At 37.7% G+C, this 27,456-nt stretch overlaps 1 protein-coding gene across 4 annotated transcripts in view; it reads left to right on the top strand.

The window, feature by feature from the left end:
• The window catches only part of Diaph3 (diaphanous related formin 3), a 482,159-nt gene that overhangs the window by 249,578 nt on the left and 205,125 nt on the right, over nucleotides 1–27,456 (top strand). For all 4 annotated transcript variants that reach the window (XM_076545449.1, XM_076545448.1, XM_076545447.1 and 1 more), the window contains one exon: nucleotides 17,721–17,960. In XM_076545449.1, the coding sequence (XP_076401564.1) occupies nucleotides 17,721–17,960 (240 nt within the window). The remainder of the gene's footprint in view (nucleotides 1–17,720; nucleotides 17,961–27,456) is intronic.

The following is a 27,456-nucleotide window of genomic DNA, read 5'->3' as shown; positions in this document are numbered from 1 at the left end:
ATTGAATTCATTTAGTTCAAATCTACATCAAAATAATAATATCAAATCTTGCCATTAAGCAGAAAAATCACTTACATACTGCCAATTGTGTTCTCTGTCGAGTGGGAAGAAAAGTGTCATTGAGCTCTGAATGGAATATCTTGTGAGCTTTTGTTGCCCATGTTCCCTGGAAATTAGCAGAATGTCAGCTGTATTAAATAACTCTGCAATTCTTTAATTTATTAGAACTAATAAAAACACAGCATGACCCAAATAACATGCTATTTCATTGAGTTGCTAACACTAGTGAGTTTTTCTGAAAGTTTGAAATTTTAACTGCAGCCTATTAATTCCCCCCCACCCCTTAATGGTAAAAAATACAATATATTGTTGCATTGGGAGATCTTAAATTCTGCTTACAAGCCTCCATGTAACCTGTCTCCACCTTGGTGTTTCCTGGTTCATCATCTCCCACTCACTTTGCTAACACTACTGTAACCACAGGGCCTCTGTGTCCTTCCTCAGACATACCAGTTGCACTCTTGGCTGTAGTTTTTAAAAGTTCCATCCCGTTCTTGCTCACCTTCCTTAGACCTTGTTTTCCCTAGGTGTGTTATCCGTGCTTCTTGTTCTCCGTAGTCCCAGAGCCTGTTTCCTCGCGATTACCCAGTTGCCTTTCCTTTCTTCACAGGGCAGCTGTTGGGAGGGGTTTCCATAGAACCACACTTGAGATACCTTACCAGCTGCCAGAGCGTCTCCACAGTACCCATTGTATTCTCATGTAAGACAAAGTGCTAAACGGACTTATGAATAAAACCCCGGAGCCAGATATTGGGGTGAAAACCGAGAGATCAGAAAGAAAGAAGCCCGAGACATTCTCACCACTAGAGATCCAAAAGACTTACTTTCTGTATAACCAACACCTATATGCCTTTCTGTTCTACAATCTCATTTCCTCTCTCTGCCCAGCTACATCACTTCCTCTTCTTGCCCAGCTCTGTACTTTGCACCTTTCCTGGATCTGGCTCTGTAGACCAGGCTGGCCTCGAACTCACAAAGATCCGCCTGCCTCTGCCTCCCAAGTGCTGGGATTAAAGGCATGCACCACCACCGCCCAGCAAATGTACATTTCTTATAAGCTCAGATATAGTCAAGTCAAAAGTCTGTCTGTAACAGACCTCCAGACTTTTATGGTTAACTAGTGTTGGAATTTAAGGCTTGTGTCACCATGCCTGGCTCTGTTCCCAGTGTGGCCTTGAACTCACAGAGATCCAGAAGGATCCCTGCTTCCCGAGTGATAGGATTGAAGGCATGTGCTACCATTGCCTGACTTCTGTGTTTACTATAGTGGTTGGCTTTTTCCTCTGATCCTCAGATCAACTTTATTGGAGTACACAGATAAAATAGCACCACATTCTCATTTATTGTATTCTGCTCCATTAGCCTATTATCCCTCCATAGTGTTGTCCATGATAATAAGAATCATTGTTTCAAACATCTGTTAGTGGATTTCTGGTGTCTTGAATGGTACCTGGTATCTAGTTAGTTTCCAATAAATACCTAGTAAATGATTTTTTTAAAAGCCCCTAGGTAGTTTATTATTTTACTTCATTTTCTTTTTTTTTAAATGTTGAAAACTAGCCATTGAGTCTTGGCTCACTAAGACTTGACAGGGAACCTAACATGTTCCAATCTCTGGATCTGAATTAAAATAGTTTGGTTTGGGATTCTATATCTAGCTATCATTCACTGTATTTATAAAAGTGTTGGTTAGACCCGGAAGTGAATTTTGACTCTAAAGCTATATGCATTTCTTAGAACTCTACATGAATGTAGGAGCTGTCTCAAAGCGCTGTTTACAAAAGCACGTGCATCCTAGCAACAGCTGCTGTCAGTATTCTCACATTTTATCTTGAATATTTTCTTCTCCAGTTTAGGGCTTAGCCTCTTAGCTCTCTTCCTTTCCTATGATGCTGTAGCATGACTAATGCACATGTGTTTCTGCCATCACTGTCTTAGGGCTCTTTTAGTGTTTCGGACAACATCAAGTTCCACGTCTAACTTATATTCTGTTGGCTCTTGACTTCTGCTCAGAATTCCATTTTGTTGTTACGTTCACTTGCTTGCGTTCTCTCTTCTGGCTTCCTTGTGTGTTGTGCCTCACTGCTCCCTGATTCTTTCTCAGTTTTTCTAAGACTAGAGGAAGGCTCTTGCACAGATGATTTATCTTCTATTACCTATTTTTTTTCACAGTATTTTATTTTTTTTAATTTTTGTGTTTGCCGTCCTGCTTATATGTGCACCATATATGTTCCTGGTACCTGAGGTGGCCAGAAGAGAGTGCTCTCTGGAACTGGAGTTATGGAGGGTTGTAAGCCACATACATGCTGCTTAATAAATACTTGTTCTCTGGAAGAGAATCTAGTGCTCCACCATTGATTTGTCTTTTTTTTTTTAATATTGTACTATCTATGGCTTGTTATACCTCATAGATGAAGGATTTGATAATAGCAGGGAGGAAGGGTGATTTTGGAGTCTCAGGTTAATGGCATAAATCCTACATCAACTAAGCTAACCCAGAACTAGCAAGTACATACTGATTCTGTTATCTGACTTTACTGATGAATCATTCACAAAGTAAGTTCATATACTCATTATTTGTACAATAGCCCCTTAAAGTAACAAGAATTGGAAAACTTGGAGGTCCTGGAGATGGCTTAATGGTTAAGAGTGCTTATTGAGCAAGTGGGAGGACCCGAGTTCTCATCCTCAGCACCTATGTCCTTACACTGGGTCCTGATAACCAGCCCACCTAGAATAGGAGTGGCAAACTCCAGGTTCACTGAGAAACCCTGTCTTATGGGACTAAGAAAGTAATAGAAGCTAATAACCCACCAGCCTGCATGTACATAAACCTATAAATATATGTATATGTGTATGTGTGTATATATGTGTGTATGTATATATACCACACACATGTGCATACATCACATATATGCATAATTCATGCATACCCCCTTCTACACACAGCCTAAACATGTATGAATAAATGTCTTAAACAAGAACCTCCATACCAGTGATCTCTGCTTTCCAATTTTAATGTCTCATCTTTTCCATTGTGCTATGTTATTTCTATTCAGGCCTCTTGCAATATTGGCAAGTTGTAGATATATAGAGAGAGTATAAAATAATACAATGGGAAGGAAGCATTTAAAAGACAGTTGTATTTCTTTGCTCATGACCTGTCTTGTTCCTGTTTTTCTTTGTAAAACCCAAAATAGCAATATGTTTCCCCCCAGAGACTAGGGGCCCAAATGGGAGTCGACTTTCTTGTTCTTCAAACAGCATAATGCAGAGACTGCAGCATCTGAGTCCCTACTCTAGTGTTCCTGCTCCCTTTTCCTATTTTCTGTCCCTACAATGACAAGCAAACAATTCTCTAGGGCTAAACACTTCCCCACTTCTCTGCAATGCCATAATAAATGGTGTATTTCTGCTTAATTTACCTCCCAGCTCCTGGAACACAGCTTGCTGCTGCTTTGACCCCATATTCATTGGCTTACTTAGGATACTTGTCTGAGATTTTTGCCTCATGTCCTTTGCTTTGCTTATATTTTTATTTTGTATTTAACTGTATGTTCCATTAAATATCCTTATCTTGCATAGCAGACTTTGCTCTTTTGAAAGGATGGATGTGTTTGTTTTCTTTCCTCTAACATGAGGTCAAGTTTCCTTTCCTACAGCTCAGCTATGATCCATTATTACTGCTGTTTCTCTTTCTTTTCCCGGGGTGTCAGTTTTGTGTCCAAGTCTAGATGCTATTTTTTTTTTTTGGAGGAGGAGGAATGTAGAGTAGTGGAATTGATTTTTTGTCCTCCTTTAGTGAAATGCTATCATAGCTTATTTACCCCTTGCTTCACCATTAGCACCAAATCATTTGTCTCAATCTATTTCCCACAATTCTTATAAGGCAAAGCATATCTAAAATTTCCTCCAAATACTTATCTTTTACATTTTTTAAATGCTAGAATTGTGCTTGCCTTTTATTTACAGTTATACATTAAATAGTCAAGACATAGTAATAAAATTTTAATTTCTTGAAAAGCTGCCATAGTTAGTGGTTTTCAATGAAATCAATTGAATGGTGGTATTTTGGGTTTTTCATTGCTTTTTCATGTCACTTTGTTTCTCTTTCTACAGCAAATTATATGGCCTTTATGCAGTAGGGAAATGCAGTATTTCTATCTTTGATCAAAATTCCTTTAGAAATCATCCCTGTGGACCCAATAACCAAAATAAAGCATGCAAGCTATTAAGGTCAATTGAACAGGAGTATATAAGAGTATATACTAAAGGATTTAAGCTTCTAGCAGTGTTTTATTAAGAGTTTCATTGACACATTATTTATGCTTTGTCTAAGTTCTTGCCTAGAGTTCTATAAAAATCATTCCTCATTTTACATGCTAATTACAGGAAAATTAGTTGAAGGGTGTGCGTGCGTGCGTGCGTGCGTGCGTGCGTGCAGTCATGTGGGAGTGCATGTGTGTATTCATATGGTTGGCAGAAGACAACTTGCCCACCCCCCACCCTCCTCTTTTTTTTTTTTTTTTTTTAAAATAGAGACAGGCTCTTTCATTGGTCTAGAATTGCCCAGTAGGCTGAGCTAGCCAACTTGCCAGCCCCAGGGATCCACCTGTCTCCACTTTCCCAGCAGTTGGAGTTTAAGTATGTGTCATAACAGCTGGCTTTTTCTGTGGGATCTGGGATCAAACTTCTGTCATTTTGCGTGGAAGACAAACACTTTACCAGCTAGGCTGTGTTTTCAGCTCTGTTTGAGCTTTTGACAATCTTTCACCTTGTTGCTAAACTAAATACTGTTCTGTTCTCACACACTGTGATTTGGGCTCCTGCTTTGTTTTTTCTTACCTAGGAGGTACTATGTCTGCTATGGCCTTAGCTTAGTACTTACTGGATTTCTTACTACTTCCCTTGGATTTGTCCAAGGTTTTACTTCTGGTTACAGTAATAGGTTTATACAGACAATGCTTTTGGCACACTCTTCAAATGCAGGTCTCGGCATATGTTTCTCATAATCTCATCCATTCTGCCCATTGCCTGATTGACATGTTTGGCCTGTATTTTCACTGTTATTTCATACCGAATGACTTGCAAACTCAGATCTCATCTCTGTTTTCTTCACAAAGCTTGGGAATCCTTCCTTATGGAAGACTAGAGAGTTACTTGATCAAAAGTACCATGGGGACCTAATTTGAATGCTCCCAAAATGTTTCCACGTATCTATTGACCTTAAGAGTAACTTGAACTAAACACTGAATAGGTGTCTGAAAACCTTTGATTTCTTTGTAGAAGTCCCCAAACGAATTTTCTTTGTCCTACTGGAGAAGCAGAATGAAAACTACAAATAATCAAAACTAAGAAACACAGCAAGGTATCATTGTTCGCGAGCCTGTGTTTGTAATATATACCCAACTCCTTTGACATTAATATGGTGGCATCAGAGAAAGAGAAAGATTATATAAAATAGCACACACAAAATATCAGGGAATTAGTCATGAACGTTATTTTGAGTAGTAGCTTTTAAATATAAGCTAGTTAGCAAACACCACAGAAATATACCTCTTTCTCATTACTTTAAATAAACTATTCTGAAGCCTGGGAGCCATTCTAATGTCCCTGCCTAGGCCTCACCAAAAAGGAGAAAACAATCAATCAACAACCCTAGACTCTTTCTTAGTGGTATTAGCTTTTTGACCTAGAGGTCAAAGGATCAGCTACAGTATTCTCCCCCATAAGTTGTGCTGTTGAAGGCATTGTTTGAATCCTTCCTCCAGTCTACGACTTTTTTATTTTTTGATTAACTTTTACTTCATCTGCTAATCAGTCTTGAATATTTAATTATTTAAACACTCGCAAGTTCAGGGGCTTTAGTCAAAGTGACGCTTGAATGGAAGTGTGTTTTTATTATTTTAATGATTTTTCAGATCCCTCCAGTTCAGTGAAATTTCCAAAACCATTGATTGAGTTCTTCCATGTATTCATTTCATTCATGTCAATGAATGGATCGAAGGAATTGCTTCTTCTGTATATTCATTTCATTCACATCAGTGAAACGGCAGCAGCAAGCCAAAGTTAAAGTAGAATAGGTTCTATTTTTTATTTACGTGTGCTTTAAGCTGTGCTCTTAGTGTGTAGCCCAGGCTGACTCTAAACTTACTGTCTTCCAGCTGTAGTTTTTAGAGTCCTGGAGGCATAGACTGTTGTAACACTAAGATACAATTTGCATTTTTTTAAACTATATTGTTAAGAGAAAATGTAACCTCAGTGTGATGGCTTGAATAAAATGTCCCCTATAGGCTCATATATTTGAATGCTTAATCGTCTGGGAGTGGCATTATTTGAGTAGGTTTAAGAGTTGTGGCCTTGCTGAAGGCTTTGTTGTGGCCTGGCTGTGACTTTGTTGGAGAAAGTATGTTGCTGGGAGTGGGCTGTGAGGTTTCAAAAGCCCATGCTAGGGCAAATTTTGTTCTCTCTCTCTCTCTCTCTCTCTCTCTCTCTCTCTCTCTCTCTCTCTCTCTCTCTCTCTCTCTCTCTCTCTCTCTCTCTCTCTCTCTCTCTCTCTCTGGTTCAAGATGTAGCTTTTGGCTACTACTCCAGCACCATGCATGCCACCGTGCTCTCAGCCATGATGGTAATGGACAAAACCTCGCAAATGGCAAGCAAATCCCAATTAAATGTTCTATTTACAAGAGTTGCATTGGTCATGGTGTTTCTTCGCAACAATAGAACCATGACTAAGACACACGTTGATACCCACAGTAGTAGAATGTTGTTGTGACAGGTCATGATCATGCTGGGGTTTTGTTGTTGTTTTGGAAGAATATGGACTTTGGGACTTAAGACTAGAAAAGTGGTTGGGCACTCTAAGCTTAGGGGGTCGTCCTAATCGGATCATGGAAAACAGTGGTGATGAGGGTGATGTAGACTATGGGCACCCAGATCAAGAAGTTTCAGCGGGGCAGAATATAAGAAGAGACTGTTCTTGTGGTATTTTTACAAAGAATATAGCTGGTTTCTGCCCATGTGCTAAAAATTTGCCAGAGGCTAAATTGATGAGTATTGGATTAGTAGCACTGACAGAAAAGATTTCAAAACATATCACGTGGTTAGTAGTGATCACTCCTATGCAGATCTATAATGAAATGTAGCAACTGGGGCATGGGGAAATGCAAAATCCACAGTTTGAGGAGAAAAATAATGCCAAGAAGTGTTTTGTTGGAGTCTAGTGCTCAAGGAGACAAAAAGTTTAAATTCTGATGCTAAATAGAGTAAAGTGTGTGGTGAACCCACGGCAAGATCCCACCCAGCTAGGCTTCTAACTTGTGCAAAAGAATTAAAAGCTTAAGCAGTGAAAGTAACCTTTAACATCAGGAATTTGATGGAAATTTAAAGGAAGTGGCCACGTTTCAGCCCCAGAAAGGAGTGGAACTTTTCAGCTTCCACCATGTGGTTATGCCTTTGGAGTTAAGAATACAAGAAAAAGGGTATGGAAGCTCCTTCCATGGCTAAGGAAAGCCTTTGAAATCAGGCATGTGTCATGGGTGTCCCTGCATGGAAGCACAGAGAAGCTCTTGTATGAACCTATGAAAGTGAATCTTGGATTGTATTGGAGACCCCAAGATGTTGGAGATGCAAGAGTCATGGATATCTGCCCAAAAAGGCTGCAGTCTTTTCAGTACTCTTGAGTAGGGAGCAGTGAGAAATATGTAGATAAAGTATAGAGGAGAGAGACAGAAACATAGGAGATAAAGTATAGAGGAGAGAGACAGAAACATAGGACAGCCTCAGGAGGGCCTGGGTCAAAATCCACCAGCCCCTGCTTTTCTACTAAAGGACTTTTAAAGGAATGCCAAGGGGTGGAGCAAAAGACCTCCCCCCAGCACAGCCAAGTGCAGACCATCTCAGACACCTGGTGACTTGGTGACATGTGGTCAAGCCATCCCCTAATGAAGCCCTGCTGTGCAAAGCAAGCTGAGATCTCACTAGGAAACCTTTGTGGGCTCCCACAGATGTTGAAGTCAGCAAAGCTGAAAGCTTTGGAAAGCTGAAGAGCAGTTCGCAATCAAACATGGAGATGCTAAGTTGGAGTTCTCCTTGTTGATTTTTAGGTTTGTTTGGTCCAACATTTCCTCTCTATTCTGTCTTTCCTCCCTTTTGTAGTGTTTTACTGTATCTTAGAAGTATATAAACTTTTTTTGATTTTGATTTTTAAAGCTATAAGATTGCCTTGAGTCTTACAAGAGACTTTGAACTTTGGACTTTTAAACAGTGTTGAGGATAGGCAATGAGCATTTCTGAAGTTGGAATGAGTGCATTTTTGCATTATGATATAAGCCTATGGGGACCAAGAGTGCAATGTGGTGGTCAATCAAAGCTCATATATTTGGATACTTAGTGATCAGGAAGTGACACTACTTGAGAAGGTGTGTGAGTTGACCTTATTGGATTGGGCCTAGGCCTTGTTGGATGACATGTGTCACTAAGTGGATTTGAGGTTTCCAAAGCCCATGCTTTGTTTAGTTATCTGTCTTTCTGCTTGTGGATCAGCATATAGCTCTCTCAGCTACTGCTCCAGCACCATGAGTGCTGTCATGCTCCTAACATGATTATAATGGACTTAATCTAATCTCTCAAACAAGCAAGCCTCCAGTTAAGTGTTTTCTTTCAGAGCAGTTGCTCTGATCATGGCCATGGTATGTTTTCACTGCAGCAAAACAGTGACTGAGAGAGTCAGCCATGGCGACACTATGGCACTCATCAGAACCGAGTAGATTGCTCTCAAACTCCACATTTTATTACCGATCACAAAGTCTTTTTTGCTATCCTTTCCCCCAGCCTCTCATTCATGTGGGCAGAATGCTGGTTGAGATACCCTGCCCATCTGCCTTTTCTCTCTTTTTGTGAAGCTGGGGTAATGAGTTCTGCTTTGTACCCATTCTGAGAATTCTGCTATTTAACTGGACCATTTTGCAATTGTTTGTAGCTTGGGCACATAGTACACTCTCTCATAAAAAAGATAAAATAAATGCTTTAGACTTTCAAATATACAGTCATATACATATATATGACATGTTTCACTTGGAAGTTGTCATCTTCTAGTTTATATTCATCTCATCTGTTTTGTTGTACTGTTTTTCTGCCTTCTTTACAATTCCTTTTAACAATACCTTCAGTGTTTTTGTTAACTTGCTCACTCATGTTGCCTTGCTATTTTGTTACTTGCCCTTGGAGTGAATATTTTAATTTAGTTTACATTTATTTAATTAGCCTATGTGTGCATTCCCACTTGGGGGAACATGTGGCAGAGTCGGAAGATATTTCTGGTCATCTCTGTCCTTCCACCACGTGATTCCTAGGGACCGAAGTCAAGCCAGTGGACCTGGGACCCAAGTCTTTCCCATCAGCCCTAGAGAATATATTTCTAAAGGAGATTTTTAAACTCATTGGATAAACTCTCTTGTTTCTGTCTGGTCCTGACAGTACATGCTTGTAATTGCTGTGTTTAGGGAGTAGAAGGAGGGGATCCAGTATTCAGGGCTTAGCATTGCCAGCGTCAAAAAAGAATTAAACAGCAGTACCCTAACCCCTTTCTATTTTTGGTTACATTCTATCGCTGGTGTACTGTTTGGGATCATTTTCCTTCTTCCTCGAGGATTGCCTTTATCAGTTATTCTGGTGTCCAGGAATCCTTTCCAGTTTTCTTTTTATTCTTGTGGTTTCTTACATAATTTTGAAGAGATCTGGTTTCTGTTTTTGGCCTCATCTTTTGATACTCTCTTCCTTGCCCAATGTTTCATCCATCTCCAGTTTCTTGTCATCAGGTCGCATTTCTCTTTATTTTCACTGCTTACTGCTTTGGGGCTCAAATGCCAAGTCCTCATGAAAGTATTGATTAAAATGATGCCATCTGCCTTCATTCGTTACTTATATCACCCCATTTTTCATTTATTCATAACGCCAAAGGCCATCCTTCTTTTCCTATGGTGCCAATCTCTCTTGTGTTTCTGTTTGCTGTAGGTGCCTTTTGAACTCAGTTACTTTTATCAGGGACTCCTTTATGCTGCATTCCTATGGAACATTGCTTTTAACCTTTGAAGTTTAACTTTGCTGTTAAGTATATCTAAATGAAGACTTGAAATTGTTGCTCATTTCAGATGTGTTTTTGGAACTTGTGTTTCTCTTTTTTAACTTGGGGTTTTAAAATAGTCTATATAATCAAAACTACAAAGGGACACATTTAAGTTCATAATGGAATTGTGAGGTTTTCTTTTTGATGGTTTATATATTCCTTTTTGTGTAGAAGGATGTTCTAGGCCATCTATATAGTATTGAAATTTTATTGCATAATTGGCTTAATTTGTTTTATTTGGAAAACAAAAACAAAACACCATTACAGTCACATCCTCATTACTAGTCATGCATCATTCATTAGAAATAAAGCCTACAATGTTTTCCACATGTAAGCAAAAAGGTGTATTATGATTCAGTACTTTGCAAGCAATGTTTGTAGGGTACTTCTTGGATAAGACTATCGTCCATTGCCTAGGATGTTTTTCTTCTGTACCCCAGAAGTTTGAATACAGATGTCTCATGGATCCCTGTGAGACTTTTCAGGGAATATAGTGGGGAAATGAGGCTATACTTAACTAAATTACTGTAGAATTAGGCAATTTTCTTTCAGTTCTAGCTTAATGTATAATTATTGAAGATATATCTTGGCTCATTTGCAGTTTTATTCCATGTTCCTTAAACTACTAATGTGTATGAAAGGTCTGTGAAGGTCAATTTTCATGAAATTCAGGAAATGTGAGAACTGTTCTCTCATTGTGGTGTTCTCATAGGAACTTTTGATATGTTATAAAGATGTGGAACTTTTTATATATACATGTAGAATTTTTGATACATTATACACAAGTAACTTTTGATATATATTATATAAATGTATGTATTTGAAGTATCCCTGTGGCCTAAAAGTATCTTCATGAAATATTACTATTAAAAGGAAAAGCGTAAAAGAAAAAAATTTTAGATAGCAATTTATATAGTCACAGTATGGAATATGATAGTACATATTAGGTGAAAACTAAATAATTGATTAATTAGAGTGAAGTGGTTTCTATAGTTTAATAGTAGAAATTGTACCATAATAAAACATTTTTAGAATTGTATTTCTAGTAACATCAGAAACTGTAAAATATATAGCAATAAATTTAACATATTTATGAGAACCATGTAGAATATGAAGACTAGAGAAAGTACACAGGCTTACTGCTTGGGACTGGACTGTCTGTAGAGCAAGTTGTTTTCTGTGAGAAGAGAAACTGATATATCTCCAGAACTCAGCCCCTTAGCCTTTGCTGTGTTGGAAAGTTTCCACTTATTTCCCAAAGATGAGTTGTAGGAGAGGATATGCGTCTTTGATCCATGAGCCAGAAAGCAGTTGTCATACAAGAACAACCATTTGCAGGGCTAAAGAGGATGGGGCTTTCTGCGGGGTCTTGAGCTCTTCTGTGGGGATCTACCTCAAGTATCTAGAGGTAGTGTCTAGAGGCTGACACTGAGCACAGTTTGCTAGAAAGTGGCTATGTCAAGATGAGTGTGGAATAAAGCATCTGGATGTCCTGCAGGACGTGTGTGGAATAGCATGTGGAAGTCCAGCCATCCTGGGAATTTCTGGTCCTGTCCAATGGAGGGAACTCATTATCAACATACTTGATATTTTTTTGAACAGAGGAAAAGAGAAAGCTGTTTTAGGCATGAGGGTCACCACCATAGGGAAAGATATACTTGCATGCCCCTCCCCATCACAAAACTAATGTCGAACTCTTCCGAGAAGATTTTGGAAATTGAATGCTACCTAGTTAGAATGCTAGAGAAATATGTCTAAATTTACAGAGCTTTTCAAACACTGAAGGCATGGAAGGAAGCTCATGCCACCCAAGCAAGGTGATCACTCATTGACTGATTTTTCTGCTGAAGTAAGAATACATAATCTCCAAAGTGAGGCTGTGGGAATCAGCATGGGTACAGCTTTAGAATACAGTACTTAAAATTAAGGAATAAGAAAATTAGACAAATTGTAGGGAGGAATGGCAAAATAAATCTGTTCCCAAATGGTGTCAATTGTGGATTTTACTTCTGCAAACATAATGTGGATATAGTGATGATCTCCAAAGCTCAGAAGGAAAGGATTGGGGGAAGGGGGCTCACAAGGGAAATGAAAATATGGTTTAATTAAGAAATATTTGCAAGGAAATGAAAATGACAAAAATGTACCATATGGGAATGCTCGAACTGAAAAGTTCAGTAACTACATTGAAAATTTGAATTCATAGGTTTAATAGTATATTGGAGCGAGCAGAGGAATCAGTGAAACCGAAAGCAGATTTATAGAGAGTATAAATGTACAAGCCTTGGCGTTGCCTTGCATCTATGAAGTATGTAAAATTGTACCATATGTACTTTGCTGTTGTTTAGTTTTCTTAAATAATTTTAGCATAACAGCTTTAATATCATAAGGCCACATTTATTTTAAAAACATTTTTGATATTCTGAGTACTACTCAGACATAAGGCACATGAATAGTTTTTTTTTTCTTTTTCTTTCTTTTTTTTTTTCTTCAGCTTTTTTCTACAAATGAAATTAACTTTTTTCCCTCTAGAGTTTTCTGGAGATCATGAACATATTGGCCTGCTAACAGTGGAAGATAGACATATTTTTTTCACACAATTAGAAAGAGCGAGTTTAAAACTTTATTTTAATGTCTCCACTCCTGTTAGGTCCTAGTTCCTTCTCCAAGTGCTGCCCTTGCTTCTCAGAAGCAGAGTTGCTGTTTTGACCACCCATTTGCTTATCAGCCCTCCCCCACAGAAAAGGGAAGGATCACTCTCCACCAAGTCTAAGCAGAGGATGTTAGAGAAGCAGATCTTTAGGAGTACGTACATCTCAGCACTGTCGGGAACAGCCCTGTGTATGAAGGAGACCTGAAAGCCATCGAGAGGATAGCAGGCCAAAGCTGCAAGGACCATGCTCTGTGATGTGATGTGTTGCCTAGAAACTGGGTTTGGGAAATTAAAGATCATGTTCATAAGAAAACATAGTACGTGGAGCTTGAGGTCCATTCCAGATGGTTTATACATTGTGACTGTGAATTTCCACACTCTGGTCCTCTGAGTGGTGCTAAGGTGCAAAGTAGCTGGAGGCTGTGGTGATATTGTGTTCCCCAATATGTTGTGCACCCTAATAAATGTATCTGGAGTCAGAGAACAGAACAGCCACTACATAGACAGAGAGGCCAGAAAATGGTGGCACACACACCTTTAATCCTATCACTTGGGAGGCAGAGATCCATCTGGGTCTCTGAGTTTGAGACCACACTGGAAACAGCCAGGCATGGTGACACACACCTTTAATCCCAGGAAGTGATGGCAGGAAGCAGAAAGGTATATAAGGTGTGAGGACCAGGAACTAGAGGCTGTTAAGCTTTTAGGCTTTTAGCAGAAGTTCAGTTGAGATCTTTTCGGATAAGGACTCAGAGGCTTCCAGTTTGAGGAAACAGAATCAGCTGAGAAGTTGTTGAGGTGAGGCTAGCTGTGGCTTGTTCTGTCTCTCTGATCTTTCAGAATTTACCCACCCCAATAGCTGGCACTATTTTTTATTAGTTTTTTTTTATTAATAAGACTATTTAAGATTCATGTTACAGGAGACCTTGTTCCATCGTCCCTTATAGTGAGGCATGCATCTGGAACATTAAGGCAATTAGGATTGGAACTGATATCTTTTTCATAAACAGGTTAAATGTAGTGTTGGAAACTTCACTGGTTAGTTTTATGACTTTAAGGAATATTGACAAAGAAGACTGATCACTTAAGTTTCTTGTGAGATAAGAATGTATAAACTCTGCCAAGTAGAAGAGGAGAAAAATCTTTCTAGTTTTTAATAAGTCCAACTCCCGACTTTAATAAAATACACTCTAAGGAAAACTATATTACGTGTTAATACACAGTTGCCAGAAAATTCACAAATTGATTTGCTTTCTTCTATGGAATAATGGATAAAATTATCCCATAATGAAATTATGGGATGTTATATCTTCCACTGTTCAAGACAGTACTAAATGAGAAGAGGTGGGCTCCAAACACAATAGTTATTCTTCTGTGACTCTCATAGTGCAGAATGGGTCTAGTCTGTTCTCGTTGCTTTGTTGATTTTTTTTTTATTACGTTTGCATTTTGCTATGCCATCACTCGTGTATGTGCCCAATAACAAATTTTAAACTAGAAGTTCCCTTCTTTGTGACCTTGCTTCTTGTATGCTCTGCTCTGGTTAGCACTCCAGCCAGCTGGTGTTATCTGTGAATGGTGGCATCCACTGTACTACTGTGCCTTCAGAAATAGGACTGATAGGCTAGAGAGAGGCCTCAGTGGTTTTTTTTTTTTTTTCCCCTGCTCTCCCAGAAAACCTGGGTTCCATTCCCATGGTGCTGCAGCTCTAGTTTCCCAGGATCCGTGCCCTCTCCTGGCCCCTGCATGCACTGCAGGTACATGGTGCACAGACATGCATGCCCAACACTCACTCACATAAAATACATCTCTCTCTCTTTTTTTTTTTAAGTTTTCAAAAGTACAACTGAAGTCAAAGCACCTTTTAATTTTTTGTCTCAATCTTCAGATTATAAATCAGTATGATAGATTTGGGTATCTTGAGTTTATATTACAAACACAGTAATCTTAACTGTAAAAGGCAATCATAGTTTTTTCCCCCCTGCCGTTCTCATGATTTAGCTTGCAGGCCAGTTTTCTTATTCTTCCTGCCCCACTGTTCGGTTTCCCATCTGCTGTCTCCTCTGTGACTTTCTGTTGCCACTCGGAGTACTGGGACAGCACCATACACTCCCGTTCTGCGTTCAACTGACTGACAGTTCCCTAAGAGCAGAATGTGAGTTCTCAGTGTTGATAAAATATGGGGAATGGTGAGGAACAGAAAATGTTTTTCAAGTTTATACATTATCTCCCCCACCTTTATCGTTTTAAAAGTTTAGTCTACCTGAAGAGGCAAACTTTGGTTTAAATCCTGCCCTTACTCCTTCTGTTGTTGGACTGTTGCTCTGAGGTAGTCCTCATCCTTAAACAAGGAATCCGTTCAACACAAGGAGCTGAGGTGGACCTCCATTTTCCATGCTAGCACAGTCCTTTTGCCTCAGACATGTAATTAGTAACAGCCCAATACTAATTTATCCAAGTTTACAGGAAAGAACAATATGAACCAGAGAGCTAATGAAAACAAAAATCCTTCTCCCAGCTGCTGCTTTTAGGTTACCTTCCATGACTTTGCTTTGTCAGGATTTTCACGAACATGTAGCCCTTTATTCAGCATTACATCATAGACTTTCTCTTTTCAAGGTACCTGTCCTCTGTGCCAGATACACTCATTAGTCATACAAATCTGGGTTATGTTTTTCTAGGAAAATTAATTACTTTGTGGTGGCTACATATGGTTAGCTTGTCAGAAGGAAAACTTTAGCATATTTTGGGGTGGTATAATATAGGCATTTAAACAGCCATTTTTCCCTCTTCCTCTTTGTGCATAAAATAGTACATTAATATGTGCTAGAATTAACACATTTTTGCAATATCTCAGCATTGCATGGGTACTAGAGAATTATTTCCAATGTTACCTGTAAAGTGCCTGCACCTGGTTTTATAATCCCAATGTGGACTGAGGAAAACCAGAGATGTCATGGGTCATCATTCCTCTTTCAGTGGCCATGATTATATGTCCTACACTGTAGTCCTCTTCTGTGTCCTTCACTATTCTAAAGGTATTAAATTTAATACAGTAGCAGCCATACTACCAAGGTATGTGGGTATCTACCATCACAGTGTTTAAGGATTAAAAAATAATCTGGGCAAGTTAATCTGGTCATGAGATGCATTTTAAGCCAAATCAAATGATTTTCTGAGAGGTAATCACCATTTATCCCTACTTTTTGTGTTAGATATCTAAAAGGATCAATTCATGTACCACTTTTACATAGGACTTAATTTTATAATAGAGTGACCTTTTCTCTTTCTATAAGTTTATATTGCTTAAGCGATAAAACACATTAAATTATCTTTGTAGAGTCTACTGTCTTTTTACTGTATTGTAAGAGAAAAGGTGTTTCTTGTTTTTGTTTTCTTTTATTTTTCCCTAGACGGGAATTGCAGACATTCTTTGAAACCAAGGAAATGGAAAGCATTTATGGTGCCTGTGGTGTGGAATTTTTACTAGTTAAGCTAGCTTCTTTCTTTAGAAGCTTTCTTATTGCACTGCACACACATGACATGCCACGTGGCTGCAGATAAATTACTACTTATGTTACTCTGATAAAACATCAAGCACTATGAGGACTTGTCTCCTCAGAAGATATTTACTCAAAGGTGTCTACTGAGAGTCATTGTTTTATTTTCCATTTTTTTAAATTCAGAAGGCTGGTCAAGTATTAAGGAAGTCTGTACCCTCTTTTTAAATCAGAGTCTAATCCAGGGCCTTATGTATACTATGCAATTCCTCTACCACCGAGTCTCCAGTCACACCTATTTTAAATAACAATTAATTTTATTTTCCTGAACAATCCTGATTTTTATTATACCTGTGTCCATCTAGGCTTTATTTGACATTACATTTTACTCTTTCTTTTAGGATCTTGGACATGAGACTTTTCATCTCTTCTAATCCTGTTGTGTTGTCTCATGGTTATCTGTCTTCGCCTCAAACATCTTTTGATATTTGCTTGATCGGCTTCAGCAGTTTTATTATCTCTGCCCCGTCAGTGTTACCAAGACCTCATATTGCTAATGTGATTCATTAAGGAACTCATCGTAACTGAGAGCCTTTTCTAGCTCCACCTGAGTGGATTTTTTCCTCCTGTGTAGCTAGAACAGAGGGTGTGAAGGGAAGAATGGGGCCCTTTGTTCTTGCTCACACACTAGCCTTCCTAGTCTCAGCAGCCAAACTGAGTCCCCTTAGGTTACCTTGGCCCGTGAGGGCCCCGTGCCTTTGTGCCACTCTGTCTCCTGCTAGGCCCGTGTTTCCCATCTCTGATCCTGCTAATTTAGTATGTGTCAGGAGTCATTCCACTTTCTGTGTTTCTGAAGAAAGTCAATTTAGTACAAATTGGGACCTATTTACTATCCCTCTATCTAACACATACTGTTAGTCAGCAGGGCATCTGAGGACGGCGATTGCTATTTGAGGCAAACAAACCCTTTTTAGACCTTTCTGAATATGTTTTAAACATGACCCAGTGTATTTCAGTATTGAACAAAGATTATTTAGTGTTGATGTGACTGCTTTGTAGTCTGTTTCCAGTGTGTCCTGTTACATTTCTTAAAACTTTGATTTTTTTTTAAAATATTTATTTGATTGCTTAATTATATTTCACTGTTTCATTAAAGCTTTCTTTTCATTGCACATCTGAATTGTTAATTTTGTTTTTGAAGGATGGCTGGATTCCTTACAGAAACAAGCAGAGCTCTCCTCTGCTTGCCATCAGTTTCGGGGGGACATATTGCTTCTTCCGTACTGTCATACCAATAAATCATCCCAGATTACTTGCCGAGGTACAGTGCTGGAGTATACCATGCATTTTAAAGGAAATCTGCTATTTTCTTTTCAATCAGATGAGCAATGTGAAGAGACTGCGGCCACGGCTCAGTGCTGTTCTCTTTAAGCTTCAATTTGAAGAGCAGGTGAACAACATCAAACCTGACATCATGGCTGTCAGTGCTGCCTGCGAGGAGATCAGGAGGAGCAAAAGCTTTAGCCAGTTGCTGGAACTTGTGTTGCTAATGGGGAACTTCATGAATGCTGGCTCCCGGAACGCTCAAACCTTCGGATTTGACCTTAGCTCTCTCTGTAAAGTGAGTTTGTTTTTTTCACACACGTATTTGCCTGAACACTTACTCTTAAATGTCAGCCCTGAGTACATTATTTCAATATTTTTATTTTGATGGGCTCATTATCAAGAACTTGAACTGAACCATGAACTCAAACCTAGAGTGAACTGAGCTAATTTACTCAACCTCTGAACTAAATCCAAATATTAATTTTCTCTGATCTGCAAATCCAACTGAAGGATTTTGTTTAATAACTAAATTATATCCTAAACCTATGCTTTCTCAAACCAATGAAATAGAACATCAAAATATCATTTAAACTTTATATTTATTTAGTTCAGGTACCATCATCTAGTGATGTGTATTAACTGTTGCTTAGAACTGCTGAATTTTTTGCCTTTAACTATTTAAATATTTCTTTGCATTATTTTGCATATGCAGACTAAAAGAAATAAGATTTCTTTATATATGAAACATATATTATTATTAAGAATATACATATTTCAGACCTCACTGATGAGTTGAAAATGTTTCTATCCAACTGTAATTTTAGAAGCTATGAAAACTGAGTGAGTTTACATAATGCCTCATCGCATTCTCCTGGTCCTTTCATCGCCTGAAATTTCTTTGTAACAAACACATTCAGAGTTTTGTATAACAGACCTCTTTCCTGGGGTGTGCCATGGTAATAATGCTTTAGTGATCTATTTGTCATAAATTCTTCTCAGTTACACATCACAAGAAACCTTGTGACATCCACACTCTCTGATTAAGAAATTTGGTTTTTACTATTGCTAGCTTGCTGGAGAAGATGAGAATCTGGTTCAGCTTTGGCTGTCAGTTGGTGAATGGCCATCTCCTTGGTGGCTTTGCAGTCACCTTCTCACACAACTGTCCTGAGCCCAGACCTCCCTGGGCATCAGTATTTCATGTACTTCTCCCTTCCTCTTTATCTTCCTGCCTTTATTACCACATCTTCATGTATTTGCTAAAATTCCCTGCTGCAGGGGACATATGTCCTGCAACACAGACCAAAGGCTTGGTGTGTCAGTGATTACTCTGGGTAAAACCCTGTGATATGTGCTTTACCACATCATGTCACTAAGGTAGGTGATAGATATTTTATCTGGTATATGTGGAATTCATATTCCCTAGAGGTCAGCCACAATTATATTTGTTTGCTTATTTATATTTACTTATTCATGTTGTGATGATTCCGTGCTTTAATGGAGCTGTTTACAAAACCATATGGCAGTCAAATTAGTCCAGAGATGCCAGCTTAGCAGGAAGAGGGTGGTGGCTCAGTATTCAGAGGTAAAAACAATCGAACTGACTATTAAAGATAAGTTTGTATTTTCTTGAAAACATTATAAGTAATGAAAAGAGATTGACTTAAAGCTTATTGCACTGCACATGTGGGTACAAACTGGTCCAGTACCTTTATCTTCTTCATGGGATAGGAATTGGGGAAAATAGGAATGAAGGAGGAAGTCAATAAATATTCCTAAAAGTCGTCCCTTGCACTGGTGGTTTTCTAGATGTACATTAGTTCTGTAAGCCAGGTAGTGTGATTAGATATGTTTAGGAACGTAATTCTATTTGCAGGAAGAAAGAAGGTTAAGCTGTAGTGGCCTATTGAGGATGTATTGCTACTGAAATTTGCTAGTTCAGTTTTAAGCTTAACTACATAGTTATTTCTTTCCTTAGTCATATTTACTACATTTGCATTGCAAATGAATGTATGTTTCTATTAAATATTCAGCCTATTCCCACCACTGCAGGAAGTTCTATTGGGAAGAGCTGGTGACTTATTAGTGCCAGAAATTTGGGGAGCGGCCGAGATGTAGTACCTGCCCTATGACTATGCCAGAAAACATCAAAGTGAGAAAAAAGACAGGGAAGATGTGGTAGGAGAAGAGGAATCGGTGGATCTCTCTCCATGTGCTTTAGCCATCTGCTGGCTGGTTTTCTGCTGGCATGCTTGCACTGTTTGCTCAAAAGGGGACAAGCTCTTATTTCCCTCCATTTTTTTAACCTCACTTTTGTAGGGGAGGCCTTATTTAAGTTGCCTTATCAGAACACTTAGCAAAACCTCTGGATGTCTGCTCCACAGATATCACTAACAGTTGGGATGATAGAGCTCCAAGCTAAACTAGTGGCCTTGAAGCTTGCAGTAGAAGGGTGGAGTAGATCAATAGAAGTAAACATGTTTCACAGTCTGAGAGGCATTGACAGGGTTTGGTGACTGTGAGAGGCTGAAGGAGAAGTTGACAAGCTACATGACCAAGTTAAAAAAGCCAAAGAAGATGAGGAGGAAGACAGTGGAGGACTCAGTTCTGCACCTGAAAAACTGCCGGGGTTGGTTGATGAGCACACAGTGTGTCACTTCTCCATTACGGTTTTGCATCTCAGCAGTACAGTTAATGTCCTGAAAGCTGGCTGCCTATTCTCCTTCATCCCTTCTTCTCAAAGAGATGTTGACAGGAGGCTAAAGCAGGGTCTGGCACATAGTAAATAGTAAATAGCTAAAGAATGAAGGGAAGTTGTTTTATTACAGTAGTGTAGTCTGTCATAATTATTTTGTAGTGGAAAACATTGTCTCCTTGAGATACAGTTATAGATGCATAGTAATTTTAAAATCTTATACAAATACAGTGAAAGTCCTTATTGTTTTACTGCGGTTCGTGTGCAAACCAGTTAATCTGTCTGCCGATAAAAACTTGTCTGTATTCATGCATTGGTGCGGGGCATTTTTTGATCATCATTCTTTAGAGACTTCTGTTGTACAAGAAACAAAATAAATACTTACAACTTCCTTTTTATTAGCCTGCATGTCAAGTTGAAAGTGTATATTGAACAAGATGGTATCTCATCACGTTTGTTATCAGAAGTAGCAGCTTGATCTTTGACAGTTGTGATTAAATTTTTCACTCCAAATATAAAGCATTTGGTTTCTTGATAATCCCCCATATATGGAGCTCTTTATTTATTTGACAGTATAAAGCCAAGAAATATTTTAATCTGTTCAAACATGCTGAGTAATTATGTGGCATTTAATGATCTATATCTGAAATTCTTATTTTAAATTTCCTTTTAGATAAAGCTTAGGTATAAAAAAATGCATGATTTTAAAAGAATTGGTATTGCTATTTAGGAATTGGTATACAGATTTTGAATTCCGTACCCATTATAGTTCAATATTCAGATTTATGTTTTTGTATGCATTTGTTTTTCAGAGTGGTAACTATGATACCTCTGATTTGAAAGATGCTTTGTAGTAAATGTCAAATAAATGCAAAAGTAAATTTGAGTTATAAGGTAAACATCAACTTAAAACTTTAATAATATGTATATAAAAATTAGAGTTGGTGTATAGGCATGGGTTTTTATGATAGTTAAAGTATAGAAATACTTTATTGAGCTAAAAAATTTTTAGTCTCCCCTTCCCAATTAACTAAAGAAATTCTACACCTCTTTCTTTATAAAAGAAAGATATGTTGAGTAGTGCTCTTATACACAGTAAAGGATGAACCAGCTTCATGTGGATCTTTCCTCAAGGACCAAATCTTTCTCTTCCCTCCTCACTACCACATATATATACTCTGGGCCTCCTATATTAATAGGGCACTCTGTAAGAAAGCCTTTGGGATGAATGTTTCAGTGACAGCAATGTTGTCCCTAGCTTTGTTGGTGTTATGGATACTTTGCCTTGCCTTTTCAAAAGGATAAACAGTAGAATGTAAATGAAGAACAGTTTGTCATTCATTAAATTCTGTGAAAGTAGTAATATTTTGCACTATAAAAGCTGGTAGTAGGCATTTTGTGTACTCACATACATGTTACACACACACACACACACACACTCCCTGCTAATGATAAAATGTAAATTCATTACACACACACACACACACACACACACACACGCACGCACGCATGCACGCACGCACGCACGCACACTCCCTGCTAATGATAAAATGTAAATTCATTTCCTTAGAAACCCATCATATAGATGGTAGATACTTGTGTGTCCAAAGTGCTTACTTGTAAAGTTTTTATCTGTTTAGTTATGACAGTGTTTCTTTAAGAGAACTCACTAGCATGGCCAAAATATTTTATTTCCAGTTAATATTAGCATTCTAACTAATGAGTGGATTGACCCTGATTATCAAAGTTCAACATTACATTAAAATATATGAGATAATTTTGACTTGTAAATTTAAGGAACAGATGGTTCAAATCTGCACACAGTGGTGCTGACATGTGTTTAATAATGTTTACTAATATCTAATGAGATGTGTGATTTCTGAATAACAAATTCTAATCAATATCATAGGATGTTGTAGCTTTTTGTTCTACATTATTTAAGTGACCTCCTATGTTGAGGTAATAGAAGAGACTTTTTTTGTTGTTGTTTTCTTACAAAAGATATACTTACTGATTCCACCTTAAATTATCCACTTTATCCCTTGTAGGAAATTTTCCATTGTCTATCAGGACATTAGAAAGTTCATTGCTAAGTTAAAATTTCCAAAACATGCATAACAATGTTCTGTAGTCTTGGAAGTAAGAGAAAAGTGGTTGAAGGGCAAAGAAAGCAGATTTATGTCTGAGTTCCTTTTCTCCAGTTCAGGATTTTCTATGTGACCTTCTGGATATTTCTTAGCACAAGCTTTCCTAAAGTAAAGTAACTTTACCAAATCTGTGATGGGAAAGATTTCAATGAAAACATTGAATTTCCATTTTGTTTAATGTCTATCCTGACTGTAATGAGTAGCCTTTTGAAATTGTGGACATCTCCTACTTCAATCATATTTATTGATTTGCAACATGGAGACCTCTTTAAAAATCATTATCCCTGATCCTCTTCATCAAAAATGACTTTGTGTGGCATTTTAAAATGAGCACCAGGTGACAATCACACTCAGCCCACACTGGGACTCATTTTGCCTCTCTTGAGATGCCTGTGTAATTGAAAAATGGAAAATCCTTGACTGATGGTCTGGAAGTAAATAATCAACAAACAAACATGAGGAAATGAAAACGAACCAACAGCAAAACAAAAACAAAATGAAACAACTTAAGGCAATGTGCTGAAAATATTCCCTAAAACTGCTGCTTTTCATTCATGCCAATCTGAGCACTCTTCTAAAAATGACAATTTTTGAAGAGAAATGGGAATTCGAGACACATACAGTACATTAAAAGAAATGGAAGGCCCATATCCTGAGTCATTATGCAAACCCTGGCCCTGTACAGGTAGAATTTCAATCACCATCTGAAGAGTCAAGAGTGTCTTGGCCTATCACAGACAGTTTGTATTTTGCATATCTGTCATAGTTATACTGGTTAGGATTGCAGATTTTTATGGGTGAAATTTTGACTTTCATGTGTCACTTTTTCATTTCCTCTGAAGTTATTTTTAAGAAATATCTCTGCCAAACAAACCCATTGTTCCATCTGCATTCAGTGTTTTAGAAAGATTTTTATTTTTCATCAAATTGGCAGAATCATACCAATACATTTTGGCACCCTTTGAAAGTTAAAGCATTTATGGGCCAAAGAGTTGCAAAGAACAAATGCCATTCTTATTTTACATACAGCCAATTAAATCACAGAAATCCTGATTTATAAAGCAGTGGGGGAGTATTTAGAATGCAGAACCCCTTTTAACTCAACACCCTAATCTGAAGCATTTTCCCCAAAGAATATTTAATTGGACTTACTGTTACCTCTCCTTATCTTTGTTTTTTAATTTGCTAGAATGCGTTGTAAATTAGGAATACTTTCTAATAAACAATGAAAGGGTTTCTTTGCTTAGGCATAGCCTTTGTCGTGACATCTCTGCTTTGAAAGCAAGCTCCCCTCAGATTTCCACCCCAACATTATCTTCACAACCTTTACTAAAGACACACAAACAGATGGACATCAGAGCTAGCAACCAAGATTAATTTCTCCTATTTGTGGTTCAATTCAGCCTCATCTTTATATTTTATAAATGAAACCTCAAAAGATACACCATTCCTGATAACTCCAAGAAGCTCTTTGCTTAACTTTTTTTCATTATATACCAAGGATTCTTTATTTTTTGAACATGGGGGGTGGGGTTAGAGGCAAAACATGTAGCATTATTATCCACGTGGTAATAGTCTTATCAATTTTTGTTCTTAAGGAACACAAAGAACATGATGATGAAGTGTATACATAGGTAACTTAGAACTTGGATATAAACATTGGGAGTTTATAATAAAATTAGTTAAATTGGCCTATTTTCTTAAATGAGAATATAATTTATAAACATTTGCTGAGCACAGTGAATAGCATTGAAGAGATATTTTCAGCCTTGCATGTGTATAGTAGTTAGTGTATTATCTTACACTATAGGAACCTAGAAATAACTGCATGAAATCTTATACATTAAAAAGAAAGTAATATTAATAAACTTATAGCCAAGCTAAACAAGAAAAAGGAAAAAACAAATGCAGTATTTCCATGTAAGCATAAAGGAATTAACATTTTTCCATGGATATTGAAAGGATAACAAAGTAGTAGTATGGTTATAAGATGAAATGGACCCATTCCTTAATGGCACAATAGATATATCACAGCATACAAGAGAAAAATATCCCCAAAGACCTTTATCAAAATAATTTAATCAATAATTATTAACTATGTGAAGGATAAAAAAACAAGGTCCATGTTGTTTTGGTAATTAATTGTAGCAAATGTTTAATTAAAACTAAGGCCAGTTGTCTATACTAGTGGAATCACAGACATTACTGGCTACTTCTATGAGGCTATGATGGCTCAACATTTGGAAATAGATGCAAGTCATTATATCAACAGGCTTAGGAATAAAAGTCACCACAGTAGTATGCAAAGGGCATTTGACAAAATCCACTCAGAATAAAAGTTCCAAGTGAACTTAGAAGCGAACCCTACTCCAAGTTAATAACAAATATTTACAGGAGACCTGCACTTAGCATTGTATGCAATGAACAGGAAGTAGATGCTTGTGAAGAGGTATAAACTACTCCAGGTTCACAGACAGGAAGTATCTATTTTTTTTTAAGTTGCTACCCTTTCCTAATTTGTTCTGTGTATTCAAAATAGTGCCCAAGTCAAAGTCTTAGCAAGTTACATGATGGATATTGACAAAGCATGTCTATAATTTATGTGGAGAAGCAAAAGACCTTAGATAACACAATAGATAACACAATACTGATGAGGAGCCTCCATACTGGAAGTCTGACTTCAAGTCTCAGTATAGTGCTACAATAATCAAAATACTGTGATTAGCCAAAAGAACAAAACAAACAAAAAACCATGGTAAATTGCACATAATAGCCTAGAAACACAAACAAATAATAATCAACTCTGCTTTGACAAAGGAGGAGTGATAAAATAATGGAGAAAATGCTCTCCTAAGAAAGCTGGCTGGAATATCTAAACATCTCCATGCTAAGAAAAAAAAAATACAGACCTCAGATATCTTACAAATTAAAATGAAAATTTATAATACAATGGAAAATGATGCATTTCATAGAGAATAACATTGACAAAAGTCTCTGACTTTGGGTTTAGCAAGAAGCTTTTTAATATAAAATTATTAAAATTCAATAAAAAGCCTGTTAGAAAATTATGAAAAAGTAAACAATTAAAAATTAATGATAAACATTTAATAGGATTAAAATGTAAGCCATAGACTACAAGAAAATCTTTGGTGGAGGGTGGTGTTCAACAATTTTAAACCTTAGCAATAAGAATAACTCAATTAAAATACAATAAAATGTAAATAATGTATCAGGGAATATGAAGAAATCAAATAAGAAATTGAAATGATACTGAAGGGGTTAAAATGTGACATTCTGGCTATTTACATTTCAGTCAAGCACAAACAAAAATATTTATGTAAGGACAACCTAAACCTTTGTCTTGATTTTTAAAAATCAGGAGTTTCTCACATGAACATTGACCTACTTGTAAGAGAAAAATGCTGGGCTGTCTTCCTCAAGGGTGAGAAGTAGGAACAGTTAGTTCTCCACAGCCCTCTTTACAGCTGGTGTTTTAAACCTCCCCTCTTCATTTGCAACTGACTGTTCTGTCCAGCACATTTGTTGCCTGACATTTCCTATGCAGATGTAAATAAATGTCTATTCACTTCAAATAGGGCACTAACAACAAACCAAAGAAACAAGTCTATCCAAGTCTAGCCTAGTGAGTGGTGACTTTATTTGGGTTATTTAGGCAGCTGCATCACTTAAAAGCCCCCCACCACAGCACAGCCAGAGTGGTGTCTCAGGATAGCTACATGCCTGGAATTCCTGTACAACCAGCAGTCAGATTTGTAGAAGGGTCTGGGTAGGTGATTCCTGCTCCTTCCCTCTGCCCTCCCTGCCTCTCCTTTCCAACCCCCTCTTTCTCTCCTGTTCCTCCCCACTCTGTCCTCCCCTCTGTCCCTTCTCCCATCTCCCTTCCCCTCCTCTCTCTTCCATTTCCTTCCTGAGTTTCTTGAGTCTCCTAAGTTTCTTGAGTTCAGTCTTATAAACTTCCCCTCAAGCTTGGGGGAGACTGTCTTAGTCTATGGGAAACAAACAACGATGCACAGTATATAACTGAAATAACTGAGTACACCTGCTTCTTGAGTCTTTTCTTTCTGAGGGCTTGTGCCATATGACATTTGTGTATTTTCCTAGTACTTTGTCTTTGCTAGTTTAATTCTCAAGATGAGATGGGACTTGAAGAAAATAGAGGTAGAGTTTTTCTGGCACTACAGTGTCCCGTATAGCACATCACTACAAACTGTCAAATAAAATAAGTTACCACCATGTACCTACTATAATGGCTACTGGAAGTGAAAAGTGGTACAACCATTTTGGAAAACCCACCAGTCGAGAAGGCTATATAATTTTATCATATATATATATATATATATATATATATATATATATATATATATATATAGTATACTATATATTATATTCTTATTATGTGTATAGTTTTCTCTTCTTTCTTTCCTCCTTTCCTTCTTTATTGCTTCTGGACAGATTTTTCTCTTTGTAGCCCTGGCTGTCCGGGAACTCCCTCTGTGGACCAGGCTGGCCTTGAACTCAGGGATCAACCTGCCTATGCCTCTGCCTCGCAAAGTACTGGGATTAAAGGTGTGCACCACCACTGCCCAGTTATATGTACTGTATAATATATGTGTAGAAATAAGCCAGCAATTACAGTCATAAGTATTTGCGCAGATGAGTTGAAGCCTCCATACAAATGCTTACAGAAGGGTTAATTCTCTAAACATGGCAGAAAACAAGATGTCCTTGAGTAGATGAGTGGACTAACTAGTATATCTGCACTGCGGAATGTTGTGCAGTGCTCATTATAAGTTATTTTTTAACTGAAGATAAGCATTAACAAAGGAAAGAAGTTAGTCTGAGAAGTCTTCGCACTATATGTGCCTTGGTGTTACCTTCTGTAAAGATAAAATTCCTGTGAACAATAGAAAGGTCAATGGCTGTGGAGC

The sequence above is a fragment of the Peromyscus maniculatus genome, chromosome 9 (assembly GCF_049852395.1).
Source record: "Peromyscus maniculatus bairdii isolate BWxNUB_F1_BW_parent chromosome 9, HU_Pman_BW_mat_3.1, whole genome shotgun sequence".
In the NCBI taxonomy this organism is placed as follows: domain Eukaryota; kingdom Metazoa; phylum Chordata; class Mammalia; order Rodentia; family Cricetidae; genus Peromyscus; species Peromyscus maniculatus.
This window is presented reverse-complemented; position numbering and strand designations above follow the sequence as displayed.